Here is a 27,832-nt window from a genome sequence, read left to right as displayed (position 1 = left end):
CGGAAGGCGGAGCGCCTGGAGAGGAGGCGGGGCCTCTGCTTGGCAATTCAGGGGGGCGGCGGCGGCGGCGAGAAAAGAGCCGGCATGTCGCAAAATATGATTGGTTGTCTCGGCTGTCTATTGGAGTTGGGGCACCTCCTTTGAAAGGGGAGGCGGGAGGGGAGGAGGCTACGGAGGTGAGTCCTCCTTCCAGCTGCCTGTGCCTAGAGCGCGAGATGGGAGCTCGTGCCTGGCTGCTTTGCCTCCCGCGGCGGCGCGGAGGGCGGGCGCGCCATGGGCGACCGGCCGAAGGTGGGCTGAAGGAGAGGAAGGGGTGAGAACAGCCTTGCGTGGATTAGGCCTGCGCCATAGTCGAGGTTTTCCCAATGTAGATATCCCTTGGGATAAATGTTGGCACGGTACAGTCGCGAGCTTCCTCCCCGAGATAGCCGTCTAGAGTCCCCTGGGTTTGAAGCCCACAGCAGGCAGGTTTCGGGGACCTCTTTCCGGGAGGCTCATGCCTCGTGTGAAGCCTGGCATGGGTTTTGGGACCGAATGCCACGTGTGAGGTTTATAGATCATGTTTTACGCCTGAGTGTTATAAATGTACCAAGCCCCTGTTGCTTGTTCAACACACAGGATTCTACCAAGCCACTTAATACAGTAGATGAAGCCATGCGTCACTTCCTGGATTTTAAAGTATTAAACTGTCTACAAAAGGGTGGCCTTCTTTGTTCTCCATATCTCAGATTAATCTGACCTGACCCAAATCCTCCTTTGGATGGTGTCCTGAGACTTTGAAGAGATGTGGATAGCAAGCAGTCACACAAAAGAGGATGCCTTATATTAGGTCATCACTAGTTCTGGGCCAGTATTGCCTGCTATCACTGACAGCAGATTTCAGCACCAGTTTCTTGCTTATTAATTCTTTTATGCCAGGACCCCAAATCCTCAACCAGCTTAACCAATAGCTCCAGGTTGGGCAAGGATTCGATAAATAAATACTGGCTGCCACATGTCACATAATGTTAAATAATTGACTGCTGGTGTATGTTAGCAATCAGATGGTGTCAAATTCTGACAGCTATGTGTCAAATAGGATCACGGTGCTACAGCCTCACAGTTGTCAGGGACTGCCAAAAGTTGACTGCTAGTGGTAAATCTTCACAAGCCTGTGCTAGGGCTGAATACAAAATGTTAGCTTGAGTGCTCATAAATATTGTTGCATTCGGCAATTATTTGGACAATATTTATGATTATTGATGTTGATATAGTTTGCTATTTAATTCTGTGTAATAAAAGAGATAGAGAAGTTCTGAATAGTTAATATGAACCCTGCATCCATATCGTTTCGTTACGAAAGCATACAAAGGAGTGTTAACTGGGCCTTTAGTATAAACTCTTAAACACAGTACAAACACAGAAGACAATTCAAACATCAAGCTGAGCCAAAACCAAACAATCACATTAAGGTTTAGCTGACTGTTGAATTTATAAAGTCTTGACATTCTTCATTTTACTTATGCATATATTACATCTTTCAGACTGAATGCAGGAATATTTATCTTTTGAGTCTTGATTTAGTTATTTGTTCAATCTGCAATTTGTAATTATCAGCCACAGGTATTTTCTCATTATCAACCAAGATAATTATGGTTCTTAAAACTAAAGTCTTATTTAAAATTAAAATCAAAAATTAAAATCTTAAATAAGTCTCTGCTAGTATGGCCTGGTTGTCTTGCATGGATGTTTTCAGTAGGGATTGCAGTTCCCTCAGACTGGTAGTTGTGATTTTTAAAACTATCGTGGGTGCCTGCAGACAATCATTTAGCAATGGCAGTGGTCTCTTTTGGGGATCCTGATGTCGAAAAATACTGCTTGGAACCATTCTCAGCTTACAGTCCTTACATCCACATGAGACTCTTAAGAAAGAATGGCTTTCTCTAACTGATGGCTTATAGCCCTGGCCTAGCTTTTCCCCCCCTAAAAACAGTCAAATGCCTAAAGTGGAGGCGGAGGGGAAGGCTTACAAGATCCATAAGAGCAGACTTGATTAGGCCAGCTGACCAAAATCACTGCAAGTTCATCAGCAAAGTCAGGGGGAACAAAGGACTGATCTTAGAGTGGAGGTATGATGGGGATCATCTTCTGGCAATTTCTTGTTGTTTGTTAATAGATCATTGAGGTTTCACAGATATATTGCACAGGCATATGGAATTCACCTTTAGCTAGCTGATAACTACCGGTAGATTTGCCTTTAATGAATCCGCCTAATTCTTTAAACAAATGCTTTTCCCCAGAACTTGGGCTACTGTACTAGACCTAGGCTGAAGGTGTTCGATACAGCTAACCAAGGCTGCAAACATCAGAATGACCAGGAGATGGCAGCAAAGACACACACAAACTCTGTTTCCTGCCATTAAGTGGCCATCCAGATGCTTGCAATACATTTCTGATAGCCCTCCCTGAACTCAGGACATGTTTAACTGGGTAAACAATTGCAGTTGCCTATTTTAATATTATAAGAAATGGGGAAAATATATCTTTATATTATAAATTTTACAGGGTCTCTCTGGTGCTGCAGGCAAGTAAACCAAAGATGTATTTAAGCTTTGATATCCTTAGGAGACAAGGAATTGCATGCAGGAGAGTGAGCAGGCTGCTGGAAGAGAGATAAGTCACTCCATTTGTCCTCTCTGCCTGGTTCAAACCAAGAAAACTGCTAGAGGAAATCCCCTTCCTTTGTTTTCAGCTTAGAAATGTACCCCAAATGCTGCTGGAACAGCTCACTCATTCTCTTTCACTCTGGCAACTAGTTAGCACTTTTGAAGGCTAGTAATGCACATGTAGTTTCATTTACAAGACTGTAACACATGCATAGGATCTGTGCACCTAAAAGCACAGGTAGGCAAAGGTGGTGACTAGGGGCAGCAGCCACAACCCTGCTCCTACTTCCATGGGTTGAATCATTTAGTAATTGGCTTCTCCCTTTGAAAAAGTTATTTTACTGTGTAGTGTTATTGTTACTGTTTATTATTTTTCTGTTGCTATCCAAACGCACTGTTGATCTTGCTGTTCGTCACCGAAGACAAATTCCTTGTATATATTTTATACTTGGTCATTAAGGTATCGTGTATCTTGTAATAGTATGGAGAAGCAGTCCTGCACCACTAAGTGGCAGCATAATGGCATGGATAGACAAACAGGGTGATTTTGTTCAAGGGAAAATACTTCACTAAGCACAATCCTACCCACACACCCCTGTGTTTTCTTAGGATATTCCCATAGATGTGTAGATTGAAATTTTTAACCCCTAAAGTTTGTGTATGGACATACTCTCTTTTTACTCCCCATCAACAGAGGTGGTATAGGCAGTCCCCAGGTTAAGAATGAGTTCTGTTCCTAAGCCTGTCTTTAACTTGAATTTGTATGTAAGTTGGAACTTGTACTTACAAACAGGCTGCCTATTGCTAGAAATGGCGGACGGCACTCTCCTTCCTCGAGCTGATGAACTGCTGAAGCCATGCAATGTTTTCATGAACCTCTGAAAACAGGCTGTATATTAAAAACACACGGCTTCAGCAGTTCATGAAAATAATGTGTGGCTTCAGTGGTTTGTCGGCTCAAAGAAGGAGAATGCTGTCTGCCATTTTTAGTAATAGGCAGCCCATTCATAAGTACGAGTTGTTCGTAAGTTGGATGTTCTTAACCTGGGGACTCCGTATTTCAAATGGAATAAATTGGTGTAATGTTAAGGTATGATGGAAGGTATGATAGAAGACTGAGTCCTATTTGCATGCTTAATATTTATTATATAAATTAAATGCCGTATTTAGAAACAGGGCATTTTTTCAGATAAGGTTGACTGGTAACCAGAGATGGTAATGGGTTAAATTTCCCCAGAGAGCCCTGTTTTGATGTCACTTCAGTATCAGGCAGAAACCTTTTTCCAGGCTCTAAAATTCTCTGTGTATTCAATTTATGGTTGTTGTTGTTTTTGGTTATTAAATCTGTTGGATGGTTTATACTGCTTTTAATGTTGATGTCTTTGCTTTAATCTGCTTTATTGTAATTGTCATACTTTGTAAGCCATTCTGGGAACCTTTAAAGGGCAGGAAGGATATGCAGCAATTCAAATAAATCAGTAAAATAAATCCACTGTAACAGAATTAATTTTGTCTTCACAATGTTGACTTCAGTGTTCAAATTAACCATTCCATTTCAAGATGTTGTGAATAGCTGTTAGATAATGCTAGCTATTTTATTGCTTTTAGCTGAGTTTCTATAAGATTCCTAAAAATGCAGGTTTCTAACTGATCTAATAGGCTACTCAAGGTAAATTCTGATCTAATAAACTGGTCAAAATGAATTCTGTGAATTTATTTTACTAAGATCAACTGGTGCTTTCTTTTCAATCTGATGTGCTCTTGCAATGGAATCCTATACAGTAAATGTCTATTTAGAGGCGAGTCCCATTTGGTTTAGTGCAGCATGATCTTAGGTCAGTGGATGTCTGACCTTAGACCAAATGCTAAACTTCTGGTTCCATCTTCACACTGTTTAACAGAAGGGCTGTTTTGTTGTTTGTTGGCTATGCTTACAATATAAGACACCTCTGAAGAGTGGCAAGACTATTATCCAGAGTAGGTGTTTGGAACTTCTACAGTGTTCTTACAGGCAGAGTCATCTGAGGAGTACAAGAAGAAACCTCATACCAACCTGGATCATTGGTCAGTCTAGCTCAGTATGTCTATCCAAGTAGTTCTCCAAGTCTCCAGAGAAGCTTCCTCAGATAATAAGCTGCCTTGTTGAGAGTCGGGTTAGTGTTCCATCTAGTGCGCAACATCTGTGAACTGGAAGGAGGCTCCAGGCTTTGCACTGCATGTCAAAAACAGTTGGCTGCCATTTGGCAGTGGCAGAGGATTGGTGAAATGCAGGCTTATGGCATCCATTTTGAATCTTAAAAGCTCTCCAAAATTTTAGAACAATTCAAAGGAGTGTGAAAAAGAAGTTCCTTCCCCCCCCCCCCCGATACTGGGCAGCTCTTGGCCATTGAAGGAATATTGGAGGGCTACACTTTTTCTATCTCTGATTTAGTCCAGTGTTGTCCACACAGATTACAGGTTTTCAGGCAGGAACTTCTCCAGTACTACCTGGGGATGCTAAGGAAAATCCTGCCTTCTCTTCCTACAAATGGAGCTATGCCGATTAGCAGTACCAGGATTTGAGCCTTGGTTTTTCTAAGTTAGGCTTATTGTATCTGGCTGCAAAACTTCATCTAGTGATGGTCTGGGTTTTTGCAGCTCAGGTAAGGTAAGATTATTCTAAGGGCAAAGCATGTGCAATACTGTGGACCTATGAACCTTTCTCAGTTGCATCTGTGTCTTAAATAGTTTGGGCTAAAGAGGATAATAGTCATTATTCATTACCCTCTTTGGGGAGTCCTCCAGATTTCCTCCTCTAAATTACTCTTCAGGATTGGAGGCAGCTTGTCATCTTTCATCTGATGCACCTTCCTTTCTAAGACGAATAAATGCCAAGGAGGGTCAAAATGCAGGTGCAGCTGTCCTGCTGAAATTCTTTCTTCCAGGCAAGTAGGAAAGTCAACAGGGCAGCCTGGATCTCCTCTGTCTTTGATCGCTGGGTGGTGTTTTCTGTGCTGCTTTGTTATTGCTGCTGCTGCTGCTGCTGTTGTGAAGAGGTGAGTTGGAACCTCACTGGGAGCAGAGTGACAATTAAATGGCTGACAGGTTCCTGCATGCATTTCCTTGTAGTCTCTGGCTGAATGCATTGTCCAGGCATGAGGGAAGCCCTGTTGTTCAGGCACTACTATGCTAATTCCTAGCCATTCAGATTTGCATGACTATCAACTACAAAGTGGGAGAAACAAAGAAAAGACCACACCATTTGAAAAGTATGAGCCAGAATGGCAGATTGGGTAAATGAATAAACTCATTCTTCATTTTATTTTTATAGTCTGGATATGTTAGATCAGCCTTCTTCAGTTTGGTATTTTCCAGATATGTTGGACTGAAAATTCCAGAATTCTCAGTCATTATGGGCCAGTGAAAGTTATGTGAGATGTTTCCAGGAAGTGCTGCATCTCCCCATTTTGGGTGTGAACCAGGAGCCAAGGGAAGAAATCACTTGTTAAGTGCTTTAGTAGCATTATGTGAAGAAGAAAAATAGAATGTTTATTTAAAATGGGGAAATGGGTAGAGAAATGTTAATGCTGATATTAAGTATTGACTGATTAACAATCAGTCAATCAATCAAATCTTTATAATGGTCATAAACCAGCATAAAGATTGCAAGCAGTACATGGTATATTGTGAGAAAACAGTAGTTTCCCAAAGTAAAAAAAATGGTTGTGTATAAGAACATGCTTCTGCCCACTTTGGTGTTTGAGTATATCAGGAGAAACTTAAAAGTTGAATGTGATGGGAATGGGGTACTTAAGTAGTGTGTATGTGTGGTAAAAAGGAAGAGATGGGTTTAAGATTAAATAGGTGCTGAATGAATGTGAACTGAATATAAAAATGAGGATCAGTATGAAAAGTATGTTGCAAAGGTTTGGTCAAATAGAGAGAATGAATGAAGAGCGAATTGCAAAATAAATATATGAAGGAAGAATGAAGGGGTCAAAAGTGGTGTCTGGACAGAGTTGATGAGGTCCTCAGAAAAAAGTGAGAAGTCTTAAGAACAGAAGGTAATGTCTGAAGCAGTGGTTGGATATTATGGAAGCAAGAATGGTTTGCAATGATAAAAAGTATGGAGAGCTGTAATGAATGATGCTAGTATAAACTAGATTTAGCTGTATTTCCTTTTATTTTATTTTCATATGTTAATGTCTTTGGCCATCTATTTATTATTCCCCTTTTGTGCTCTGCATAACACTGCTTATCCTGAAAAGAAATCTCATGATGGATGTGTGTATGTAAGTATGTACTACATAAGATGTTATTACACAGGCAGTTCCACTGCTATTTGTCCTACTCCAAATAAGCATTTGGAAAGATTGAAGGCTGTCCATCCTGTGTTCATCTGTTTCCTGCCCTTGTCCCTTTAATATTTCCATAGGATAGGAGCATTTCAGGCTATGCAAAGTGTTTGACGAGGTAATAGCTCATATTCTGTGAACAGGTTTTTTTTTTACAGATCTCCAAGTGACAGCCAGTTTGGTGTAGTGGTTAAGGCACCAGACTAGAAACCAGGTAAAGCGTGAGTTCTAGTCCTACTTCAGGCACAAAGCCAGCTGGGTGACCTTGGCCTAGGAAGCAGGCAATGGCAAACCATTTCTGAAATCTTACCAAGAAAACTGCAGGGTAACTAGTCCAGGCAGTCACCAGGAGTCAAAACTGACTCGAAGGCACACACACAAAAAGTGTCTCCAAAGATATGTTGCATAATATTGTGAAAGAAAGAACGTTCCTGCAACACCACAAAACTTGCAATCCAAGGGTAACTTTGGTGTGGTGAGAGCCAGTCTGTTGTACTAGGCAAGGTGTTGGACTAGGAGTAGGGAGACCCAGGTTCTAATCTGCCCTCAGACATGGAAATTCACTGGGTGGTTCTTGACCAGTCACTCTCTTCAGCCCAACGTCCCTCACAGGTTTGCTGTTGTAGGCAGAATAGGAGGAGGAAGCACTAGTATATTCCTTGAGCTCCTGTACAAATAAAATTAAAAGTTGATATCACCTTCCCTTTCCACCGTTGCTTCTTGACCCTCATTGTACCCTTATTGCTCTCAGATGAAAATGGGTACAGCCACTGGCAGAAATCTTTTCCCCTCAGATCTTCAGAATAGAAGCCCTGTCAGGGACTGGATCCTAATACTAATAATCCTGTGCCCCTTTGACTCCACCAACCTCCTTTTTTAGCTCCTGAAACAGACCATTATGCTCTTGTCAGTGGGGGAATTGGTGGTCTTCCTCATTTTGCAGATTTTCAGTTTGCAGTAGCTCCAGCCAGCATGGTCTGTCTGTTGTGGAGCAAAGGTATATGCTTGCCATCTGGCCAGTTCGAGCTAATCTGTCTTGTAGACATCCACTTCTTATGTTTCTAAAGTTACACATTTGAACAGTTACAATATTATAGTACAAGGCTATACATAACCTTCTCCAGAATAAGCTCCAGTAGGACTTTCTGAATATTTATGTATTCGATTTATATGGCTGCCCATCTTGTGAATGTGACTCTAGGCAGCTAACAACACATTAAAAACAATTTTAAAAAATATTAACAAAGGTAAGCACCTACAGTGGTCACTGAGGATGAACCCAAACAAAACAATTTACAAAAACCTCTCAGTGGACCATCTAACCTCTGGATCCCCAGGCCTTGGAGCACATCCTGGTTTTCAGTGCTTTACAAAAGGGCTGGCAGAGTCGGGACCAATCTAATTTCATGGGGTTCCAGATATGTTCCAAATATGCAACTTTATAAAACTTATCCATTTCTTAATTTATTCAGTAAATATATAACGCCCATCTACCATTGGAACTCTGGTTGGTGAACAAACAAAAAATATAAAAATCAATAAAAAGAACCAGGTTGAAGCACTGTAACAAATACCTTACCCAAAGTCTGTAAATTCAATAGAACTTAAGGCGAAATGCATACATCCTGTAGTGAACCCTGAGTGACAGGCTGCAGAGTGTTTCCTTGATACAGTTTGCTGGAAGTTTTTTTCATTTCCAAATGTGAAATGGATCTCCTTGCTTCCCTTGTAATGTGATTTTCCTTCAGTTGATTCAGAATTGGCTTGTTCACCAATTTTCTCAGTGGTACCTTTCCCCGTGGTTAACTTGCCAGTGGTTTAATCATTGAACCCCATTTTTCTGCATCCTCTCAAATTAACCACACCATCTAGGAGTGCACAGTAAGGTAGTCTGAGAAGTGGTAGGCCAATTTACTTCAGTGTGTTGTGGGAAAACAGCTACTGAGAAATCTATTTCTCAGTTCAGCAAAAAGAAATCTATTTCTAAGAAGAAATAAATACATATTGTCATATGTATTCTTGTAAACTGTAGTTCCACTTGCTATGCACCTGTTCCAAAATATTAGCCATTGTGAAGAACCCTTAAAAGTTCAATTTCTTTCTCCTGGTGCAAATAAATGCATTTTCTTGCTTTATTCCTGCACTCGGAGGTGTATTTATTGCTACTTCCTCCACATATGTGCCTTTCACAGATGTTGGAACTGTAACTGCCAGCCTTCCAAGCCAACATGCTGACCTGTAAATCTGCATATGTCAGGAAGGTACCACATTCGGGGGGGGGGGTGGAATTAGGAAGTGCGCAGAGGTATAGATCAGAAGCTAAGGATCAGGACTGTGGAGAGCTCCTGGTGAAGCAAGATTTGGAACGCTAGGAAGTAGAACTATTGCTGCAGCAGTGATCTGGAATTGAAATTCTTCAGGGATAATGGATGAATCCCATATTCCTGGACTGGAGCTATTTGGAAGATAAAATTGTACTACATAGTAATGAGTTCTGGCATGGTTGAAATGCCTTCTGCAACATTATGGGAATATAGGGCAGGAGACAGGGAGGATGGTCACTATGGCTATAGGTATTTAGAGGAAGAATAATTTGAGTCTGAGGACTCAGAACAAGAAGACCTCCTTGACTGGGTTAATAAATTAGCTCTGGTTTGTTTAACCATGATGTATTGAGTAATCCTCAATTGACTGGCTTCACACAGTACATTGGACCATAAACCATAAAAATGCCTGGAGTATAATTATCTCACATTTACAAAAAGAAAAATGGTAGTCTAGTGATATTCAAAGAAACATGTTCAACAAAGAAGCATTTTGAGTCATGGGCCCATTTCATCACCTGTGGTGTAATTTTACTTTTATTTTTAGCTAGACTCTTGAATTGTAAAGATATGAATGATATGCTCAGTATCAATAAGCACAACTTTGCTTAGCATATAAATCCAACAATGAAAGGAGCTGTATCCATTTAACTTCAGCCTGCTATAGTTCAAACATAGGAGCTCTTCCAGACAGTGGATATAATAACATAATAATAAAGGCTATGAGTCCTCAATTAGTATGAACATACAGGTAGTCCTCACTTAGTGACCACAATTAGGACTGTAAGCTTTGTTGCTTGGTGACACCATCACTAAGCGAAGCATCACATATCCGTGACAAGCTTACAACCTCACTTCTGCTTGTTAAGCAAGACACCATGAGTCATTAAAATCGACTTGCAATTTTACTGCAGGCTTCTCCATTGACTCTGCTTGTCAGAAGCCAGTTGTGAAGCGCGTGAATGGCGGTCACATGACTGCAGGATGCTGCGATGGTCATAAATGCCAGCCAGTTATGAAGTGCTCGAATGTTGATCACATGGCCGTGGGGATGCTGTGATGATCATAAATGTGAGGACTGGTCGTAAAATTGCTTTTTCTGCACCATCATAACTTCGAACAGTAGCTAAACAAGGCAAGTCATTAAGTGGCATCTACCTGTATATAAAATGCTTGTGTAAGGTATAATAAAACTAACTGACAGGTATAATAGGCTCCATCAGCCTAGATCAGGGGTCCTCAAACTTTTTAAACGGGGCCAGTTCACGGTCCCTCAGAATGTTGGGGGGCCAGACTATAGTTTGAAAAAAACATGAGGGTTCCTCCTGCGGAGTATGAGGAGAGAGGAGAGCCGCCGGACCCGGCATACCTGTCATATAGAATAGTCCGGCTCTGCGATCTCCCTCCTCGTGCATCGCCTGCAGCTCCAAGGCACAGCCCTGACACTTCCACTTCTGACAGACAGCAGCGGCAGCCAATCAGGCGGGCGGGCCAGATAAATGACCCTGGCGGGCCGTATTCAGCCCACGGGCCGTAGTTTGAGAACCCCTGGCCTAGATTATAAAGTAAACTTGATTTTAAAAAAAGAATGCACTTACGTGTTCAAGTTGACTTAAAAACTCCAGGATTAATGCAGAGACTTTCCATTGCTGTAACTAAATGTCAGGCCTAGCCCAAGGAACTCCAAGAGACCATGTAAACTCAGTCCAGCAATGTTTATTAGCTACAACCTCTAGCAAGAATCTTCCCAGACTGAAACCCCAGCTCCCAAGTAATGCCAGCCACAACATTGTGAATTCCTCAGGGAGGTGCCAGTCTCATCCTCTTATATTTCCCATGCTCCTCAGGAGATGAAAGAAAATGTTTTTCTTCCTGAGCCTGGCCTTCATAATTCCATTCCATCACACTAAATGCCTTATTCATTCTAGAGTCATCAGGAAGCTTCCTTATGCCTGGTCAAATTATTTATATGTTAGATTTATATCTCACTCTTCATCCATGAATTCAAACTGGCACATAAACAGCTTCCTTCAGATCCCAATCCCCAACCATGGTAGGAGACAGGCTGGGCTAAAAGGATGACTGGGGTGTAGGAGGGTGGAATAGAAGTCCAATCTCAATCATAGTCCTTTTTGGGGTAAGCAGTGTTATACATAATGCAGTTTATCTATTTTGTAAATGAAAGCAGTATCTAAGCTATTTTATACATGTGGTTATTTTTAGAACATTTTATAAACAAAATATTTCACATATTTGTTGCACATGAGTCTGAACAACGATGCACTTCTGTCTTGGCTGCTGGTAACAGTGTACATGTACATGCCCTCTGATATACTGTAGGTAGTATTTTAATATCATGAGAAGTCACTAGCTTTTATTAATTATGATGCTCATTATTTTATATAAAAATGCTTTGGACACTAAAAAATGGCATAAATATTTTAAAGAAATAAGATGTCAATACTTATTGGAAACCTTTATATGTGCCTCTTTTCAAAGATCTGTTTTTATAATGGCTATACACAATCCATATTTATTGTTAATACCTCAACAATATGTAGATTTCTGGCTGGTGATGGTGGTGGGAGTCTGTCTTTTTTTTCCTCTGACCAGAGCTCACTGCAGAGAGCAGACTCAAAGAAACTTAGTTTGGCTTTTCAGCTTAGCACCAAGGACACATGTCCAGCTTCTCCCCTTCTAAGGTAGTCCCTCTAAAACTTCTACCGTAAGTTCTGTCTTGAAAATAAAGGCAGGAATGAAATCTAATAATAAAAGAAAAGGCAGCACCGGTCAGGAAGGAAAGAGAAGTGGCAAGGAGAAGCCTGTAAATTTAACTAAAACATAATTATCTAAACTGTTCAAAGCCATCCTTCAAAATCTGCGAGGCTGGCTTCCATTTGCGAGGGTTTGTTTATTCCTCCTGCCCGCCACTCAGGAAATAAGGTAAGGAGGAGTGTGCTTCTCCGAGGGGCATTACGGTAGCTGAGCTCGCCTCTCGGCGGCTCGTTTCTCCGCATTGTGTTTCCTATCCCGGGCAGGTAGGGGAGGCTGGAGCAGAAACAGGAGCCGCGCCGGGTAGGGGCCGGGGCTCTCCACGGGCAGCCCCTGCCTGGGAAGAAGAGGCAGGCGGAGTCTGTCGTTTGGTCCTGCAGTCCCGGGACGGGGCAGCCTCTCCTGGCGACCTCGCGCCGCCACCTGGAACTTTTGCCAGCATTGGCGCTGCTTCCTCGGGTGACGCGGCCAACTCAACCCGGGCTGAATGCCGGCCGCTTCCAGCAGTCCTGGAAGGAAGGGGAATCCAAGGACGGCGACGGGGAGGAAGGAGAGGTCCGTGTTACGCCCGGCACAGCACCGCTCGAGGGAGAGAAGCCCCGCTTGTGATGAGCAAGCGGGGAGACTTCGGGGCCGACAGATTCGCCGAGGCCCTTGGCGGGGTTCCGATTTTTAAGGGTGCTGCCTGCGGAACTCCCGCCCTCACGCCCAGAGCTGCTGGGAGGGACTCTCTGCCAGGCCGAGTCTTCAGCCTCAAAAGCGCAGCTTGAGGGTTGGGGAAAGGAGCTCCCACTTCCCGCTGCCCGGGCACATCAGCCTCTCGCTTTACCGCCCCTTTCCCCGGGATGGAGGTTCCGGGGAGCGGCGCAGAGCTCCCCCTGCCCCCAGACCTGAAGGATCTGGAGATGAAAATCGGGCAGAAACCTCCGGACGGGCTGGTTCGATGGCTGCGGGGGGACCCCACTGCTCACCTGCTTCGGAGCAGCCCGAACCGGGGGCCGCGCCACGGGCTGGGGGAGAAGATCAAGGCACTGAAGCTGGAACTGGTGAGTCACGGAACCCCTCTCTTCTCCCCCCCCCCCGCCGCCCTGTGCGCCCTTCTAGGAGATAGGATGCCCCCTTTGCGCGCCCCCCCCCGCCGCTTCTGGAAAGAGAAAAGGCAAATACCCTGTTCGGCTAAACTCCCTCCTCATTCATTCCCCTTTCCTTTCCACTCCCAACTGCCTCTGCTTAAGTTGCCCTGTGACCTTCCAAACAGCTGATTTGGGTAAAGAATACCTCTCTATGAATGGGTGGATCTGCCTTCTACTAGTGCAACTAGGTACATTTAGTTTCCTTTCCAAATCTCCCCATTCTCTCTCCCCTCTCTAAATATCCTGTTTTTTTCTTTAGATGGAGCAAACCAAGCCCTACTGGCTGGGTGGCAGATTTTTGTTGTTGAGTGAATTCAGGATTTTCCTACAACACCTTCCCCTGATGATCCTGCTGCTTAGTGAATGCTGAACCTGATTATTAGCACACACACACACACACCATGGAGCATCAGATTTAGCCCTGTCCTCCTGTCTTACTTGCAGGACCCAAGAACAAACTGTTCAGCCCTGTTTGCCCTCTTTTCTGTAGACTATTGACTTACTGGATAAGCCCCTATTTCTCAGTTCTTGGTCCCAAGCAGTGCCTCTCCATCCTGATCCCATGGTGGGCAACTCTGCCCCCATGTTGTCCCCTCTGTTCCAGCTCAGCTTCCTTTCCAGGATGCAAAGTTATTGTCTGATCTTGGATGTGACAGGATCCTAATGGCACTTCCACTCTCTGCTGCAGAGGGAGAATGCTTCAGTGTCGGAGGCTTGCTATATGTTATTTATTACTTATATTATTATAGCTTCAAAAGTTCTCTGCTCTCTAGGTCTTAATCCATTTCCCCTTGCTTAATCCATTATACATCTGATCATGAGGCCACCATTCCCCAGCCCTGCCCCCTTCAAATGTGAGGTTGAAGTATATGGAACCCAATTTCAGATCCTGGAGACATTTCTCCAAGTCTATTTTCACAGGTAAGAAGGGGTATCTCTGAAATACTCCATAGTGATGGAGTTGGAGGGTGCTTTTCAATGGGATTCTGCAAAGTGCTTCCATTGAAGTAATCAGTAAGATAAAATGGGACCAAATCTCCTATTCAGGTTAATGGACACACACACACACACATTCAGTCAGTATTACATACTTGGCATATTTGATTGGCCCAATTCAGACAAAAGCATGGAAATATCTAAGAAATATTCAGTGTGCTTGAAATAATCATAAAATAATTTCAATGTGCCCAGCTTTAATTTATTTGGCAGCTGGAACTAAACTAAGTAGTTGCTAGGTAAGGTTAAGTCAAGCTCAACTCTAAGTAACTTCATGGCTGCGTCCATCTCTTGTTCTTTGGGAGCAAGATTTATTTATTTACTTACTTATTGAGGCTTATATGTTACTCCAATTGTAAAACAACTCTGAATATGGAAATAGTTTGTTATTCTCTTTGAGATTTTTTAAAACTTCCCAGACTAGTCTATTGCCCTGATTGTCTCTCATCCAAGTACTAATCAAGTCCAAACCTGCTTAACTGTTTTGGGGATCAGCTAAGCAGGGTGGCAGCTCAAGTTATTATTATGATTGCTTTGAATCATGCTGGTTACATCATGACAGATTTGTTATAATTGACCCTTAGGGCAAGGGAGATTCAAACAGGAGAATGTATACATTTATTAATTTATTTGTTTTATTACCAGCCACAGTCAAATGACTCTCAGAGACTTACAAGGTCATCTAATACATAAAAATATACACAGTATAATATTAATAACGAAAATAAAGCTTAAAAAATACATCTATAATAGAATAACTTTAAAAAACCAACAACTACAAAACAGCCGTACATTTCTTTTTTCTTTTCATTTCATTGCTCCTACTATTAACATGTAAGCCACCCAGACTTGTCTGGGAGTCGGGCAAGTTCCAAATCCATCAATTAAAATAAAAATAATCAAACCAATAAAATCCAATAAATAGATGGCAAGAGTCACAACTCTAATGTTCTTCTACATAACTCAGATTTGAACAATTTGCAAAATACTAATAAAGTAAGATTGCTTCTCCACTTCTCTTTTCTTTGAGGTTGAAGTTAGGAAGGGATAACAGAGTAGAATTTATTCTGAAGAAGGTATGCATAAAATACTAGAGCAGTAGGCTAGACTGAAAAGTTGGAAAACATTAGAGCAAACCGCTTCTGTGTTGTTACCCATAACACTGTATATATGTGTCCAAGAAGTCACCAAAAGTTGAACTTGACTCAAAGGAAACTTAAAAAAAAAAAATGCCTAGGATTGCTCTATTCAATCTACAGGTCACTAGGGTGTCTTGTTGAGAAGGTGAAAATTACTCAAGAACCTCAAAGCTTATCTCTCATCAAAGCTGTATTTTCTCAAGGTGGCCTCAGGCTAGCTGCAGTCTTTCAGCCTCATCTACAAATGGGGATAATAATGACAGAACTGCAGTGATCATTTAAACATTGTGAAGGGGCTGACCACTTGAAATGCACCATATAAATGCCATATTTCCAAACTCACCATTCAATTTTTCCCTATCAGCTCAGAAGGAAAGCTTATTATTTCTAAAGGAGCTTACTCCCAGTTGTAGGCAACCTAAGAGGAGTGTCCTGCAGGTTAAATTAGATGGACACTCTGCAGTGTGTCATCCAGGTGTGATTTACACTGCAACCCATTTATATGGGAGTAAGTCCCATGGTTTTATTTCTGAGTCAATATATACTGGATTGTGTTGTTAATCTATTGAGATACCCATAAAAATGGAAAATATTGTCATGTAAAATTTCAGATTGAATAGTCTTCAGGTTACTTCTGGTCTTTCATTTTTTAATTTGGGAGCCAAACATGACAATCAGCTTTGTAATAAACAATGGGGCCTCAACACCAATCTAATCCCCACTTTTAAAATGATATTTTATATGAAACTTGGCATTTAAGTATTACTTTCCCATCTCAACATAAAATAGAGAATGAAGAAAATTGTTTTGTCCTGAGATTGCTTCTCCAGGCAGAAAATAGCCTGCAAAGGAACAGTCCTTCCTTCTCCATGCACTGGCTGGCAGTTTGCCTGAGGGACACATCTGGTCCCCAGCATGAGAATGAATACTCATTAGGTTTCTTAGGAAGACTGTCTTGTTTTGATTTTTCAAACTGAATGTATTTTCATCCATCATATGCTTTGTTTCCATCATGGACGTCTTCATTTACAATGATGCTGAGAAATGTGGAAGGAAAACATTCCACAGTTGGGATATATTAAGTTACATGCTGCAATGCCACAAATGGCTGATTTAGGAGATTGGTTTCCACATGGTGAATCAGACTGTTTTCAGTGTAGTTTTGCATGTATGTGCAAAACAGAACTACGTGCCATAGAATTGCCAGCAGAGCAAGCCTAACTCAGCTGACTCTAATTCCTTGGTCTGGGACAAAGCTCCATGTCCATCTAGGAGCTTTAGTTTTCTTCTGAGAATTACATCCAGGTAAAAATCTGGGAAGGGTAGTTTTCCTACTAGAGGTTGTCCTCAAAATGATTCAAGCAGAAGTAGCATTGGATTTACTAAATCCATCATTTTTATTTTCCTGGTTTAGATTCTTTCCTACAGAGACTGATGCAGTTAATTCTCCCCAACTGGTTTCAAAGGAAGCCTTCTTATCAAGGAGAAAAGGCTACGCCTACCTCCTACCTCAGCCAGTGTGAGTTGGCCAAGCATGCTTTCACCAAAGCTTGTGCCCCAGGTGTGCTGGCGTACAAACTCCCTAAATGCCAGCCAGCATGGCCAACAGATAAAATGTGAAAATCTAGCATGAGGTGAGGGTATTTGCACTTAGTTCATGTTGCTGGATGTCACATTGCCCCAACCGATACAGAGGAGTATGTGTAATGTGTTTCTAAGTCCTACTTATCTTGTTTGGGACACTTGCTCCAGGCCTCAGTAAGTAGTAGTTCCTGCTAATCTGGTCTGGACTTGGAGGTCCAGTTATTATTTGACTGGGTAATATCAGGGCTGCAGGCTAGTCTGGGAAGATGAAAAACACCCTTGAAGGAAACATTGGACACCATTTCCATATTGTTTTCAAGACAATTGCATGGATGAGCTTGACTCAGAGGAGATTTGATCTTTTTACTTGTTCCACAGGAGTTAAAACCCTTAGAAGATACATTCAGTGGAATACAGGGGAGGAGCCCTTTCTTTCTGCTGGCGGCATCTAGATCCCAAAATCCCCTTCTAAAAGCTTTCTAAAAATTTGTGAAATAAGTCTTTATTTTTGGTGGGAATACATCTGATCTGGACTGAAAATGCTTTTAAATGGCATTTTCTTTTGGTTGTGTTCTGTAATTTTCTGCTCCTATTCTGAATTGTTTATTATCAAGGTGATTTTAATTCACTTGTTTGCTGTTTTGTTTGTTAGCTGCCCACTGGTTTACATGCTTTAAGTGGAAGGTTATGTGATAAGACTAAATAAACACAGAGTAAAGTACTAGGATTATAATTCTGAGGGACTAAAAGAACTATTTGTATTACTTCTAACTGAAGCAAGCCTGGACTGGAAGAAAATAAAATCATAGCATCATTTTCACGAGCATTGCGGTGGCGGGGAGGCAGGGGGGCATTCTTTGTAGGATCTGTGTTTTGAATTTTCTGGGTCAAATGTGGGCAAGACATAATGCAAAGATCCATCGCCCATTTTATTAACTGCATTCTGTCAAGCTTTCTTTAGCATCCCTCTTTTCATTGGAGAGCACTGTAATTTGGTATGGATATTATTTTGATGCCTGGGAGGCCTTGGCACATAAATGCCAGACAGTCACTATGTTATTGAAGTTCTGCAGCATCTCTTTAGTTCGAAAGTAAGACTACAGTGTGCACAACATGCCCATCAATGTAGAGATTACTTCCTGTATTCTGAAAAAGTAATTAAATTGTAATGAAAACAGTTGAGAGCCTCAGCAGGAAGGTCCTGAGGGATTTTAAGAGCATCATGTAATGCTAGGGAACAGATGTACCAATCACTATGCACTCTATCTGTAGTTACAATATTAGCCCCAACACAGAGTGTTGGTTAAAGTGTTAGACCAGTATTTCTCAACCTCAGCAACTTAAGATGCATGGACTTCAACTCCCAGCATTCCCCAGCCAGCATCTGGGAGCTGAAATCCATGCATCTTAAAGTTGCTGAGGTTGAGAAACACTGTGTTAGACTAAGGGCAGGGATATCCAGGTTGAAATCTACTCCCAGCTCATGGGATGACTTTGGGCTAGTCACTGCTGCTTTTTCTACCCTACCTTTCTCCTGTTTTGGAGAAAATTGGAGGAAAAGTGTTATGCTTGTTGCCTCAAGGTCCTGAAAGATTTGTAATTGAGTTTTAACATTCATATGCCATCCTTTAAAACCAAGTTTTTCCAGATGTGTTGTGATAGATAATAATAATCACAAGGTTAAAAAAAATCTCAGAGTAATAATTCACAATGAAAGAAACACATTAATTAAATGCATGTAAATATATAATAAAAGCATCATCCAGAAGACTTAAAATGCCTATGCAGTAGAGGCATTTATAAATAACAAATTGCAAAGGCCCAGGAAAATAAAATTCATTTTGCCTGGGTCTGAACAGACAATAAAGTCAGCATCAGGCATCTTTCATTGGAGAGGGCCTCCCAGGATCAGGGGTCTATTTATTTATTTTAACATTTATTTATTAATAGATGTCTATTCCACCTTTATTTTGTGCAACTCAAAGCAGTGTACATAATGCTGTGCCTTCTATTTTCCCCACAACAACAAACCTGTGAGGTGAGTTGGGGTGAGAGACAGTGACTAGTCCAAAGTCACCCAGCCGGCTTTCATGCCTAAGGGAGGACTAAAACTTATATTTTCCTGTTTTCTAGGCCAGCACCTTAACTGTTATGCCAAACTCGCTCTGTTACTGAAAAGACCCATTTTAAGTCACTATCTGCATCTCATTTTGGGAAGGTTCTCATTAATGTAGCAAATCTTCTTCCTCTAGGATGTGTAGACTGTGGATGAGGAGATCGTTCACTGCATATTCTTCATAAGGCTGCTTAATATGTCCCTTGTCCTACAAGTGCCCTTCCATAAATTCTTGATATTTAAGATTGAAATAATACATATTTTAAAGTAAAGCCTTTTTGTTTTGAAAACAAATTGAACCCTATAAAAAGGAACTTTTAAAAAGTCAGCAGCTGCCCAGTTAAATGAATCCTGTGATTCATTCTTGGAGCATTCTATACAGTTAATCTCATTTCCAAAGTGGGAGTGTTTTCAGAGGAATTTGCTTTCCTCATTAATTTGAGGTGGATTTATGAGCATGGTTAATCAACCACACCTAACTCTTAATGAGTCATCTTTATACTGTGCCCTTCCAGATGTTGCACTATAATTCACAGCAATCTCAGGTAATAAGGCCAACAGTCAGATATATTGGATTTATTTTTGACTGGGAATCTGCTATAGATGATGTACCATTAAAATGTATTGCTAAGTCATAAGAGGCCGAACAGTTTATAAGGTTTAGATAGGCATATTAACATGACCAACAAATATAGGTACTGTTGACACTGTATTTTCTTTGATTTTTTTAACAATAAAAATATTGTTTTCAAAGTTACAAATAACAATGAAAGTGGAATTCATAGGTTTTCCTGTTCCCTTCCCTCAAAGTTACCCATCCAGTTTCAGATGAAACAATTCATTCCACTCTTTGGGAATTGCTGCAATATGTTATTCACAGCTCTTAAACAAACACCAGGTGTTTGCTTTTATTCAGAAATAGGGCTATAGCCTTGTGCAACTGGATTCATGTCCTATTTGTTCTCCAGTCTCTTCCTGATTTTTTGAAATGGTTCCTGGACAAATATTTCCGTAGACACAATTCCCCCATCTGTTCATTCAGATTTCCACTTTTTAAGATCAAGTTGCACAATTGAAATGTAAAGATTGTTGTTTGTAAATACTTATCTGCCACTCTGAAACATTCAATTCAAAGCCGACTGTAGAGAATTATCAAAGGCAAAACAAATGTAATTTTCTTCCATTCCTTTAAGTACTCATCTAAGTATCAGGACCATCAGCACCAGTAAAATGTGATGAAGATCATGGATAAAATCTGATTCTTCCCTTCCCTTCCCTTCCCTTCCCTTCCCTTCCCTTCCCTTCCCTTCCCTTCCCTTCCCTTCCCTTCCCTTCCCTTCCCTTCCCTTCCCTTCCCTTCCCTTCCCTTCTATGACACTGGTATGACAGGATTGTAAACCTACATATTTTGCATGTGATAAATTGTGTTTAGGTCAAGAATTCTATAAAAAGACTATAGTGAAGGTTCCTCTGTATCATGCTTTACTGGAATAATCTATAAAGCCACCCTAAATTTATGGCTTTTAGTGTTCCCACTTTCCATGGGTTGATCTTCTTAATCTGTAGGCAAGACATTCCTTTTGGTTAATTGTTAAGCATGTATTTTTGGAACTGTTCCCCTCTGTCCATGGTGCTCACATTGCTCCTCAGCTAGTTCAACATTATCTAGTCCAGCTGGAATCATTTACCAATACTGTTTTCTTTTAATCAAGTCTAATAAATCAAGCTTCTCTAAACAAGTTTTGTGCTAGCTTTTCAAGAACTTTGCCTCTCTTCTGCCCTTTGCGACTGCATCTCCTATTCTTGCAGGGAAACATACAAGAGTAAATAGACTGAACGCTTTGGCAGCTCTGATTTGATTCATATAGCCAAGCAGCTGTTTCAAAATCAAATAACGTTGGATTATTCTCTTTGTTAGGAGCTGTTTGCCATTGCTACTCAGTACATAAAAACTTTAAATCTTTACCATGCCACTACTCAGCACAAAAGCTTGTAGTAATTGGGGAAAATGCCAGATTCTGAAAGATAAACAGGTATAGACAGATGGTTCCTTTCATATGGTTTGGGCAACCGAGGGCCTTATATGGGTAGTTTGTGTTAATGAATTTGCCTATGGAGGTAAAACTGCAAAAAGACTTAATGGCAAACCCAATAATTAAAAATATTTAAATATGACACTTTTAATGAATGGAAATGCCTTCTCCTTGTTGATTCATTGATTCTTTCAGCCTTCCCCAGCTTGGTGCCTGTACAAGCGTTGGAGCTAAAGCTTCCATAATTCCACCCTAGTGCACACTTTTTGACTGTACTACAGTGGATAGAAGGGTGGAATTCCTTCTATTTTACCACACATGGTAGCCTTCTCCAAACTACTTTGGATTTTAACTGGGGATCATGGCAGTTAAAATATAGCACATCTGGTGGCACCTGATTGGGAAATTGGAGTTTACATTCCAAATTTCCCAGCAGATTGCACCACAGAAGTAAAATGATCCAAATATATTACATTATAAACTATATAAGACCATTCACAATAGCGTAGAATCTACATTATTTTAGTGCCAATTACTGGCTCATAGTGGAAAACCAGCAGTCATGTCCCCACTGGACAATTTATCATGAGGATGGAGTTTTCTGTATCATCAGTGAGCATATTTTTGTTTCTGAAGATAATGTATTTTCACAGGCCATGAACTGACCACCCATGTTGTAGTTTTTACAGATGCTAGTTTAAAATATTTGTATATAATTTAGTAGTTATAGGATTATATAATGGTACATTTTTCGGGCTTTTATTTCAGAGAATGAGGTGAATAAATTCTAGTTCTCTTCAAGAGGGGACTATGACTAACTATATAGTTTCCCATTTACATACATGACAGCCAGTATCTAACTGCTTATTCTTTCTGCCCTTTTTCAATATTTTGTGGAAATGTACATCACTTACATCAGGGATGGGAAACCTTTTCAATCCTTGGGAACATTGGGAGGCATGTGCCAGCAATGGCCAAAACTATCAACACATTCTTCCTCTTTCTCTCATTGATACACAGTTGATAATCCTTTCCATTCCATTTTGCTCACCGACTGGGAGCATCCATGTGAACTGGAGAAGGATCATGAACATGTTGCCTTAGAAAATAATGGGTATATTGTTTGGCATATGAAGACATCCTGAGGCCACTTAAATGTGAAAAATTGTTCCGCAGTTATATTTCTGCAATTGGTGTGCTTTGCATTCAAAAATATTGGGCCTTTGACTGTTATATAGGTATACAATAATTCCAGTGCACCTTGGAAGATCTTCCATCCAGCTTATGATCCTGTTAACAGATTATTCTTTCTTCTTTCACCCATAGGCCTACCTAAGAGCAATAGATATCAAGATCCTCCATCAACTGGTAGCTGTGAATGATGGAATAGAAGCAGTCAAGTGGTTTCTTGAAGAAAAAGGGATGCTGACCAGCCACTGTAGCAGCCTTACCAGCAGTCAGTACAGCTTGGTAGAAAGTCAAGATACATCCCGGCGAGGCAGCTGGAACAGTCTTCAGGACCCTAATGACAAGTTGGATAGTATATCTATTGGTAGCTATTTGGATACACTCGCTGATGATATGGATGAATATGGACAAAGCTCTTCTGTGGAACCCATAATGTCACCCACCTTAGGTAGACCTCTGGGCAGAAGTGAATTAGAAAGATCGAAGGCAGATCTAGACAGGGCCTTTCTTGCAAAGGTGGACAAAGAGCAGGACAAAAGGAAAACATATACTGAATGGGCCTCTGGTTTAGTTAAAAGCCAAAGTTTTAACAAGCAAAGTGCACCTATCCAGCTGTCACCACCAGTGGCTAATGGGATCTTGGGTAGACAAGTCCTTGTACTAGAACAGAGCCTTGAGGAGAAATTTAGCTCTGTAGCTGCAGAGCAACTGAGCAAAGAGAGTCTAGCAGTAAAGGCCTCCAGGAACAGCAAAACTGATTCTGAGAATTGCAAGCTCAATAACAGGAAGCGCCTGGAATATGATGGTCATTGGCAGTGGGTTCAGTCTCAAGAAGATGTGACATTCTTGTAGCATCCATGACTGGCTGCCTGGATTAAAATTGAGGGGCTCCAGGCTTCATGCACTAGTATTTTTGCACCTTTTGGGCTGCAAGCTGTACTCTCTCTGTCTAAATGGCTCTTTTTGTTTGACCAGGACTGTACAGATGCATTAGCTGGTGGACAGAATATAGGTATATTAGCCAGATTGCATTATCCTTCTAAAATCTTAACCCTTTTCCAAGAATGAGGCCACATAAAAATACTCTTTTATTTGAAAGCCTTTGGCCCACCAATGCTGCACTTTTGTGCCACAGTTCCAGTCTCTGTGTGAGCAAAGGTGGGGGGGTAGGCTCATAAGCTGGACTTTCAGGTTTTGGCAAAGCTGTTCACTTTAGTAGCACTCAGTCCTGTTGCAGGTAACCAGTACTGCCCTAGGGATAACTGATTTTTTATGAATGAAACCAGAGACAAATCTTGCAAAGGTGGACAAAGAGCAGGACATGACAACCCTTTTAATCAATTCCATTATTATTCTGTCATAGGAAATAGTGCTTCTCCATTTGCTTGATATTTGAGTTATGTTCTAGGTGTAAGAAAGAAATGTAAAATTCTACAAAGAGTGTAGTGTTCATTCACTACACTCACCAGCATGACTATCTCCTTCATTCTGGTGACTATGAGAACCAACCTTCCACCTGAGCCTGAAACTGAGCAAAGTAGTGAGGGAGTCTATTGGCCTAATGAGTTTTGAAAACACTTGGCAAAGGGCTGAGGCTTAAGCATATTGTGCTGTACCTTTAAGGGACTGCAGGTGACACAAAAGTGCAGCAAATATATGGGGATAACCTCTCACACATCTTATGTCAGGCTTGGAAGATAACTGGGACTTTTCTGCTTTGTGGTATACATTGGAGGCAACATAGGTGCCTTAAACATGCTCGGATAAGCCCTTGCCTCTTGAGTTGGAACTGGGGATGGAAAAGAAGAATCACTGGTGACCTTGCATTATGCTACAAAAGTACCCTGGCTGGCTGTTTCCTGGTAACTATAATATTGGCCAACCAACATCCATGGGACCCAGGCCAAAACAATTGAAGGTGCATTCAAATTTTGGGTTTCAGTGTCATATTTATAAATGGCAGCTCAACACTGGCTTTATGTATGTATGTATGTATGTATGTATGTATGTATAATAAATTGAGCTATGATAAACTCACTTTGCCCAATAAATCTCTCCCCAGATTGAAATCATACCTCTTTAAAAAGGTAATAGAAGAGCCCAGTAACATTTCCTCCTCTGAAGCCTGTGTTATTTTGTTGTGTTTCTCAGAAAAGTCAGACATGGAAGGTTTACACATAGATTCCCCTTCCTTACTGTCACTGAATTTATTGTGATTTCATAATAACATCCTCATCTGGAAGCAATTTTTGTTAGGATTTCAAAGTAATTCTCATCTTGATGGATTGAGGAGATAGTACTGCTGCTGTGTGATGAATGGATTAACAAGATTATTCAAGGTATGTTTCCTCTCTCTTTCCCTGTGTATCCATGTGTGGGGGGTAGGGTGGGGGAAAGGGAATCAAATTCTTTATTTCCAATTCTTTATTTAGATTTAAGTCTCAGTCCAAAAGAGCACTGAAAAATTCTTAGCGATATATTATGTTGCAAATAGTCTATCGATTTATCACAGATCAGAAAAAAGTAAATGAGGAAAAGACATACCCAAAACTCTAAACCCAACAATACAAAAATATTGTGGCTCAAGAACCATTTCCTCCACTTTCTTTTAATTTGGCTATTAAGAAGGCACTGAGATTTTGTATGACACACTAAGTGACTAAGGGCCATGCTATACACAATGATCACAATTAAAGTTGCAATTAACGTGTTTAGGAGAGGGAAGAGCAAGAAAGGAGGCACTGTTCACTAGAACTGTAATGTGGAGCAACATGCTGTGGTTTTAAATACTTCCCAGTCAACTCCACCCCAAGCTATTACAGTATTTAAGTTGTTTAAAAACTATTCAACCTTTTTTCAAGCTAGACACATTCTTTGTGAATGTGCAATTGACATCCCACCTAATCTGACTCTATAAACTGCCTTTTCTGTACATTTCTTTTCTGAACTGTTCTCCTTGGCAATGGCTTGATGTCCAAAAGATCCTCAGCTAAGCAACCTTGTTAGAAATTTGAGAGTGTGTCATGAGCACTGCAAAAATGTCTGCCATGGGAGATGCGGCCAGTTACAAAACATCTATTTAAATAGAAAGCAAACTGATGAGGTGGTCTCCCTTCCCCAGATGCTGTCCTACAGCTTTTGGCCTTTTTCAGGATAGATGGGTACACTTTTAATCATTTTTATTTTCTAAGGATGCCTGTGGCATCTTTATGGGCCCTAGAATCATGCTTATAAATAAAATTCATACTGGAAGCTGGCTCTTCACTATGCATTTGGCCAACTTTCCATTATTATTAAACTGAAATAGGCATATTAAAGAGGTGGACTTTATGTGGTGGATGGTAATGTGGCAGATGCCTTGAATATAGAACATTCATAATGTTTGCTTTCAAAGCAACCAGATAGGCAGTCATTTTGATCTGATCAATGCACATGTAGGATACATTTTGAAAATCACTTCAGATCTATTTTACATGCTCACTTTCTGCAAGATCTGGACTATGCAACATCAAACAGAATTCCAGAACTGTTTGGGCTCAAAGTCTATTGTGTGGATTATCATGCCCATCCATATCACTAAATGCAGTACAAATATCTCCAGAGCAGGAGAAAAAAAAACCCTCAGTGATTTAAGCAAGAGAGCCATAGACATGATGGAGGGAAAGACAAATAAAAGGAAAGAATCCATATTTGCAAGGAAATATATTCAGAAGAAAGAACTGAAGGCGTAGTTTATGACCATGTTGTATGTGAACAGAACATTAACTCTGCTGAACGGCCTCGAATCATAGCATGTAGTTTTCTGGAAATAGTGCATATATTTTGTGTTTTGGAAGCATAACAATGCTGATCCTTTTTCCTTTTTTATAAAAAAAAATCAACAAAATTAAATACTGGATATTTCACTATTTTACCTGAGGAACATTTCTCCATTTCAACTGGGCAGGGAGAAATGAAGTTTGTAATTGATGTAGCTCTTTCTAGGGGACCTAAAAGTCTGCATCTTTTCCTTTGTTATTACGGAAATGGTCTCTTGATCCTTTTAAAACCACATATTAACACAGAGAAAGAGAGAGAGAGAAACAAGTTGTTCTTGGGGATAATGAAAATAATATCAGACAAAAATTTCCAATCTTAAGGTCTGCTATTTTATACATACATGATCACTGGAAGCCTGAAAACACTAGTGGAATTATATGGGATTTCTTTTTCTTTTTGGTGCGAAGTTCAGCATGCCATAAAATATAAACATGCTGTGCTGAATTTTCATGAGGTTCAATTTTCATTGCAAATGTTCCTGCCTTGTGAGATACAAAATATTTATTAATAAAGGCTGATCTTTAACTCTTGTGCATTTTGAAATATCAGTTGAAACTATTGTTTTCCCAATCTGCTTTGGTGATTGTAAAAAGGAGTTGTTTGACCAACGAGTTACTTCCCTGATTTGTTACTTGGTATAGGCCAGTGTTTTTCAACCTTGGCGGCTTTCAGAGGTATGGACTTCAACTCCCAGAATTCCATAGCCAGCCTTGCTGGCTGGGGAATTCTGGGAGTTGAAGTCCACACCTCTGAAAGCTGCCAAAGGTGAGAAACACTGGTATAGGTAATTACATTGCCTGCTGGCTCTGTGACCTTCCTTTTGTCCCAACTCAGTTGTAGTCAGTTATATTTGTAAAGGGTTAGATTTAGCCAATTGGATTCAGATGCTCAAACTTAGACCTTGCCCTCTGCACTGAATAACTTTGAGTGAAATACTTCTTCAGATTTGCATCTGTTACAAACTTTCACCTATGTATTAAGTTCCAGTTCATCATTTACAATACCATCACTTTTCTGGGTTTGGTTGGCCAGTTTTAGCGATTATTATGAGAAGGTTTGACCATTGATTGTCAAATGTAGGAACTGCCATTCTTGGAAGGGCCATTACAAGGCTTGAAGAACATTTAAGTGATTTCACATGGATAGGGATCAGATACATCCATGCAGTCAGTCTCCACCCACGTGGCTAAGCGCTAAAATAGATTTTCAGTTCCCCAGGAGTTTACTCATGGCTAAGCAACTACCTTACACCTACATTTAAAGGCTTTCCATGTAAAGACTGTAAATCCTATGGGGGAAATAAGTGGGAAAATTGGGGGAAAATATTGTAAATAGATTCTGGTAATGAGCTCTCAGTAATGCTTTTCACTCCCGTTTTCATCAGTGCCACTTGGGTATATCTGATGAGCTGTCTAGACAGTATAAGGAACAGATTCATGGCAATACTGCTAGCAGTAATTGGGTCCACACATTACACTAAATTATAATTGGTTTGAACCAGTATTTGCTAAAAAGCTCTGGTTCACAAAAACTTATAAATAAACAAATCAATTATGGCTTAACCAGATGCAGGAGCCTTGGCTGTTTGAGAGGAGTCCCAACCCCAAATTGGTGTCAGTGATGGATGACTTCACCCTCACATATTTTGTTACTTGATTGCCAAGTTGCAAATCCTTTCTCTTAAATTCAGACCAAAAAAAAATTTTTTTTTCCAACAACACTGTCCCCCATTGAAATAATAATCAGTTA

At 40.7% G+C, this 27,832-nt stretch overlaps 1 protein-coding gene across 1 annotated transcript; it reads left to right on the top strand.

Moving 5' to 3' along the window:
* Positions 1–11,014: 11,014 nt before the first annotated feature.
* On the top strand, positions 11,015–26,704 carry LURAP1 (leucine rich adaptor protein 1). Its single transcript, XM_088153794.1, has 2 exons — positions 11,015–13,121; positions 22,403–26,704. Exons 1-2 carry the CDS (start codon positions 12,921–12,923, stop codon positions 23,114–23,116), a joined length of 915 nt encoding a protein of 304 aa, XP_088009920.1. The 5' UTR covers positions 11,015–12,920; the 3' UTR covers positions 23,117–26,704.
* Positions 26,705–27,832: the final 1,128 nt, after the last annotated feature.

This window comes from Python bivittatus, unplaced genomic scaffold (assembly GCF_059951505.1).
Source record: "Python bivittatus isolate LINGU-HERP-01145 unplaced genomic scaffold, Pbiv_v1 ctg000700_np1212, whole genome shotgun sequence".
Taxonomy (NCBI): domain Eukaryota; kingdom Metazoa; phylum Chordata; class Lepidosauria; order Squamata; family Pythonidae; genus Python; species Python bivittatus.
This window is presented reverse-complemented; position numbering and strand designations above follow the sequence as displayed.